Source organism: Ptiloglossa arizonensis, chromosome 6 (genome assembly GCF_051014685.1).
Source record: "Ptiloglossa arizonensis isolate GNS036 chromosome 6, iyPtiAriz1_principal, whole genome shotgun sequence".
Classification (NCBI taxonomy): Eukaryota; Metazoa; Arthropoda; class Insecta; order Hymenoptera; family Colletidae; genus Ptiloglossa; species Ptiloglossa arizonensis.
This window is the reverse complement of record NC_135053.1, coordinates 7,444,650-7,450,151: the sequence shown is the minus strand read 5'-3', so window position 1 is coordinate 7,450,151 and position 5,502 is coordinate 7,444,650. Positions and strand designations below refer to the sequence as shown.

The 5,502-nt window shown below is 32.1% G+C and overlaps 1 protein-coding gene across 3 annotated transcripts; it reads right to left on the bottom strand.

Moving 5' to 3' along the window:
• Positions 1-2,499: 2,499 nt before the first annotated feature.
• LOC143147820 (terpene synthase-like) lies at positions 2,500-5,250 on the bottom strand. Of its 3 annotated transcripts, none has more exons than XM_076313445.1 (7): positions 4,857-5,250; positions 4,571-4,725; positions 4,351-4,495; positions 4,163-4,259; positions 3,907-4,046; positions 3,747-3,849; positions 2,500-3,667 (listed from the first exon to the last, which is right to left on the bottom strand). In XM_076313445.1, exons 1-7 carry the CDS (start codon positions 4,911-4,913, stop codon positions 3,426-3,428), a joined length of 939 nt encoding a protein of 312 aa, XP_076169560.1. In that variant the 5' UTR covers positions 4,914-5,250; the 3' UTR covers positions 2,500-3,425. The 3 variants fall into 3 exon arrangements, with proteins under 3 accessions (XP_076169560.1, XP_076169558.1, XP_076169559.1); XM_076313443.1 differs by having other exon boundaries at positions 4,163-4,283; positions 4,857-5,237; XM_076313444.1 differs by having other exon boundaries at positions 2,500-3,658; positions 4,163-4,283; positions 4,857-5,227.
• Positions 5,251-5,502: the final 252 nt, after the last annotated feature.

Below are 5,502 nucleotides of genomic sequence, written 5' to 3'. Positions count from 1 at the left end.
GATATAGGTAAAATTCATTGGAGTCGTGGTAGTAGCAATTTTTCGCGGAGATCTCGGAGACTAAGGAAAAGGAAAAAGTTCTTTGACGATTGAATTTTGCTACCAAGTTAAAATTCATCTCAATCGGCGTTGTGTCTCCTATGTAACTAATTACCTACTTGTATCGCCCAGCTACGCCTATGGCTACGACTACCTACTACAGATAGTAATCGCCAAGCAAATTGGTCCATAAAGGCCATTGATAGGTAAATCTACTCTGCCTGTACTGCTGTCTCTTTTGTTTCCACATTCCTTTCATTCGTCGTTTGCTAAGGTTCTGATACGTTTAATTGCTCGTTTTAGACAAAGAGCGTAAGCCAGTAGAGTGTATGCGACATCTTTGTCTCAAATATGGATAAAAGCTGATAATTAATACCGATATACATATGTATTTACATAGGAGTGTATGATGCATACGGTGCTGTATCTGTTAAGTACAGACTTAAAAATCTTAACGATTTGTACAACATATTCAAAAGTCGTACGGTTAAAATAATGATAACAAATAATGTTATAATGTTAACAAATAATTATTTGTTATATAATTTTTAACAAATTTAATTTAATTATAATCCTATGATTGTAAAATAATGACCAAACTACCCGTTGCATTATTACATTATGTATACCAGCCGGCAGTAAACGTTGTAGTTTAAAGTCATTTTACAAAAGTATGTAATTTACGTTATCTTATTTCAATAATTCTAGTTAATTTATTATTAGACAACTGACTAATTTAGATTTGTTCAAACGTACGTTACAGTGGTAAACTATGTCCTTAGTAATAACATTATTTTGTATATTACTAATACTATTTCTTTCTTATACTTCTACGTGTCTCCTTCCATTACATAATAAATCATATTGGGACTTTGCGGCTCCGTTTGTACTGTTATGCAGGAGGGAAGGGTTAAAGGAACACTCGTGTAGAATTCAACAATCCCTTGGCACTTTACTGAGGTTTCATTGAAATAGACCGACTGACAAGAATTTCACGGACGTATTTAGCACTTAGACATGACTTAGAGAAGAGTGACCCTCGGGGTCTTCGACGGGTCTTTATATCGTTCGGTGACAAAGAAAGTCACATTACTATAATTTAAAAGTAAACAATTAAATAAGATAGATTGTTTAATATAATAGATTATTTTTTATTATTTAATTTAAGATAAACTTCACAAAGTATTGGTACACAAAGTGTAATCAAATTAGATTGTCTTCACACGAGTTCTAATAAAGATTGCACCGTGTGTGCATAACTGGTACTCTGGTGCGTAGCCAAAGGCTACGCCTCCAGGATAAATTGATGGCGCTGGAGAAGTTTGAAGCAATAAATTGTAAATGAAGATGGACCGGCTTAAAATATAACTATAACTGTATTTTGTCTATGGTACAAGATCTTGTTGTGATCGTGATGTTACAAGATTGTATAAGACTCTGATCTCGTTCGAACGGATACGTCACGACGAAGACTCGCTCAGAGTGGAGTCATGATTTCAAAATACATTGATAATTGGGCTATCATTGGCCTCGACTTTACCCTGCCCTTTCTCGAAGACGTCACCTTTGTCACCAAGACAAGTACAAGTGAAGTCGACAGCCTAGTAAAATTCGATTCTGTGAGTATTCGGCGCTGATTTGGAGATTAATAAATTAGACTACTGTCCCGGTTGCGGCGATTGGATATTGTCGCATCTAAACACGTGCCGTAAAACTATTTAAAAGGAGCCACAATTCGACACCCATCTAGTCGTTCCCCAAAACTCGCTTGCATATTCCGTTGAGAACGGAACATACCAGCCCCCTTGAACGGCTATGTTCAATTGATTTCATAACAAAATAAAATGAACTGCTAGCTTTAATACAAAGTCATACTAACAAATAATAAGCGTGTCATAACTTGCGCTATCGGATCTTAAGTACTAAATATTCGATAAATCTAAGTGTAAGATATAATTTTGAAAAGGTGATACAAAATTGTCTAAATTGGTATATAATGCTGAACATTAAAATAATAATAATCACATATAAACACACAAAGCTCACAATACGAACCTATTAGTAAAGGTATTGTTTGTCACTAAATGTATAACTATTTATCACCCCTTTACGATACCGATTCAATCGATAAAACACAAAGCTTTTTAACAGTTCTTTTGTATCTACCGTCAACTGTCTTTACTGTTGCCACTCGAATTACTCCGTCCTTGCTAAGGTGGACTTCTGTTACCCGTCCCAGGGATCATCGTAATGAAGGTAACGTATCATCCTGGATCAAAACAAGTCATTCACCTGAACGCCCCTAATTAGACTTTATCTCCATTTGCTACGCACATGTAATGTACTCCTTATGCCATCTAGTCTAGAAGTATTGAGCTTTTGAATATGCTGTCATAAAGACAGTTGCGGTGTATGTTGGAAAAAATAGAACAGATTGTCATCAATGAAAACAATTATAAATGTTTTTCTTAAATATGCTGATGATATATTTATTCATTACAATTGGTTTAGTACGTTGTATACAATACATGTTGTATCACATTGTGAGTTCGTACAATGTATAATGACATGTTGTTCCAATCAGTAGTAAAATTTTAACATATGCGACATTGAAGTTAAATTTTACAACATACATTATACTCAATTATTGTACATGCATGGCAGTTACTGCAATACTTTTGCAAAAATGCAAGAGTTTATTCAAATAGAATGTTTGTTACAAATAAGGTTGCGTTTTAATTTTTATAATTCCACTTTAAATATCCCCCTATTACAAAGTCATTCAACAAACTTTAAAATACTTTATTACAAAATATATAAAAAATTTTTAAAAAAAGCTCTTTAAATTTTTATTTTGTAATTAAAAGAAAAAACAGCCTATATTTGTACTATTTCTGAAAAATTAGTAAAATTGGGTATATCACTGTTACCTTAAAAAAAAAATTTGTTCTAGAACATGTTACAAAACATTTCAATATTAAATTAAGAATATTACATATAAAGAAATATTAAAAAAGTTATGCTAATATAATAGTTATGCTATTATATTTACGTTCCTGCAGATTCAAAATTACACTCTTAACTAAAATAATTACTTTAATATTGCATGCTCTGCACAATAACTACTATTTGATAATATGCAGACACAACTCAGCTCATAATAATCATTGAGCGTACGCATTTTAAAGGGCATTGAGTTATCTATAATTTATACTATGTGCCAAATAAAATAAATGAAACTCGTTTCTATATTATTGTTCCCTTAGAAATGTTATGTTATGGAAAATGAATATTCAAAATTCACAACACATACGTAACAAAAATATCAAATATACATAAGTTAGATATGTACAGCATATCTAAAGTACAGAAAAATGTAACAAAATTTAACATGTATGTTTTCTAGTATCTTGCTGAGCATCTGAATGCTTCCAGTTCATTAATTCATCTAAAACTTGCACTAATAAAGGATTTCCTCCTAAACGTTGAACTTCGTCTCTTGCCTTTTTATCTAATTCTTCAAGTACAGTTCTTGTGTAAGTAAAGGACCCAAACTTTTCCAATAGATTAACACAATATCGTTTTACCTCAATGTCCTTTGTCCGTTGTCTCAAAATATCTTTATTTACTAATATTAAGGTATAACATGATCTTTATTTAGATAAATATGACTCAATTACAATTATTTATATTGAAATAAAGGATACTCATTAACTGTCTATCTTCAGGATGACATCGTATAGCATGTATAATAGGAAAATTAAATTTTCCTTCTGACAAATCTTCGCAGTAACTTTTATTCTCGGCATACTGAAAAAATTATTATTATATACTGAAATATTAACATATTTACTAAATAACACTTACCTCTTGAAGATGTAAATTACAATAATCGTCGCGAATTTGGAAGTAAAGCCCTAAGATTCCTGCTAAGGGTGTAAAATCTTCTTTACAGTCTGAAAATAGCTGCATTAAACGAACAGCTAAATTGAACAATCCACCTGTTTCTGTAACATGTACAACATTTATAATTGTTACAGTTCTAATAATGTTAAAAATTGATAGATAAATTATAATTAGAATATTTATATGGTCATTTACATGCCAATTGATACTGACTTACTTTGAATGGTCATCTGTTTATATGCAGTTTCAGATGGACAAATGTAATTATCTCTCCAATAAATTTCCATACCCTGTCCTCTGTGAAGTTCCAACAACTGTTCTACGTATACTTGAGTACTCTAATTGCAATAGTGATAATGGTAAAATTAAAACATAAAGAAAAAGATTTTTTGTAACATTGCTCACCTCTGAATGGCGCAAAGCAAGAACTCTTTCTAAGGCAATAAATGTACCATAATTTGCAGCATTTATTGTACTAGCTGTTCCATAAATATTATGAGCTACTGGGATGCCTCTTCTTAAAACTGAATTATCTTGAATATCATCGATTCTACAAAAGTTGTACCTGATTAACCCGAGTATAATATCAATATTCACTCAAAAAACCAGCATCTTGTAAACCCACAAAAGACTGGAAGTATGTAGTATCTGTACTATATCTCCAACAGCAAGAAGTTTATCCTGCGGTATTTTCAACCAGTAATTGAAGGCACGTACTAACTTCGTCCTGATTTGTTTCCCAGGAACTTGAAGAATGTAACTAAACGGTTCCAATAATATCTATAAAAAGATATTTACTTTATCCTTTTAAACTCATGATCGTTCGATGTCAAAAGTAATTACGAGATTCTTTTGTCACTTTGACAGATTTCTTAACCTCGTTCTGTAATCATAGTTTAGCTTAAACTAACCTCATCTTCCTCCTTGTCACCGCATTGTGAATAAGGTATATTTTGCTTTTGTTCCATGGCGTGTTCCTAAACGAATGGAATTACTGAATTTTCGATCGTGAGTATTTCATGAAACCCAAACAGTAAGTAAAGTAGACAAATTTGTCCACATGCAAATGAAGAATTACAACAAATAATCACACTACTTGGACTGACATGATCTGCAGCTAACACTGCAGTGTATACACCAATCAAACAAACCTGGCCACACTACTACTACAAACACACGGTCACTGCATTTATATACACTTCTCGTGCATCATATATGCTTAGAAAATGACTCCTCCATAATTAACGGCAGCTGTACATGAGTACATCACGTGTTTGTAGCATCCAATGAAATCAGCATACATACATATGTATATCTTCTCTTTCCAAGATATTTGCAAAATTATCAAAGCTCTCGAGCAATGTAAACGAGTTTACATTAGTGCTATTTTGTCTATGTTCATCTCGTCTTTGATTTTTGCCAATTAAAGTCGTCGATTTAATAATTAGACCCGACCAACGCTATCAACTCATTGTGTAATGTGCTTTTGAACCTATTTTTTTATTATAAAATTTTGTTTATAATTTTTTCAACTTTTTTCTGACATTATTATCAGTG

Coding starts and splice junctions, on each gene's coding strand:
- LOC143147820 (XM_076313443.1), bottom strand. CDS start 4,913: ATGGAACAAAAGCAAAATATACCTTATTCACAATGCGGTGACAAGGAG. Junction 4,726..4,856: donor GTGACAAGGAGGAAGATGAG/GTTAGTTTAAGC, acceptor ATCTTTTTATAG/ATATTATTGGAACCGTTTAG. Junction 3,850..3,906: donor GTAATTTACATCTTCAAGAG/GTAAGTGTTATT, acceptor TAATTTTTTCAG/TATGCCGAGAATAAAAGTTA.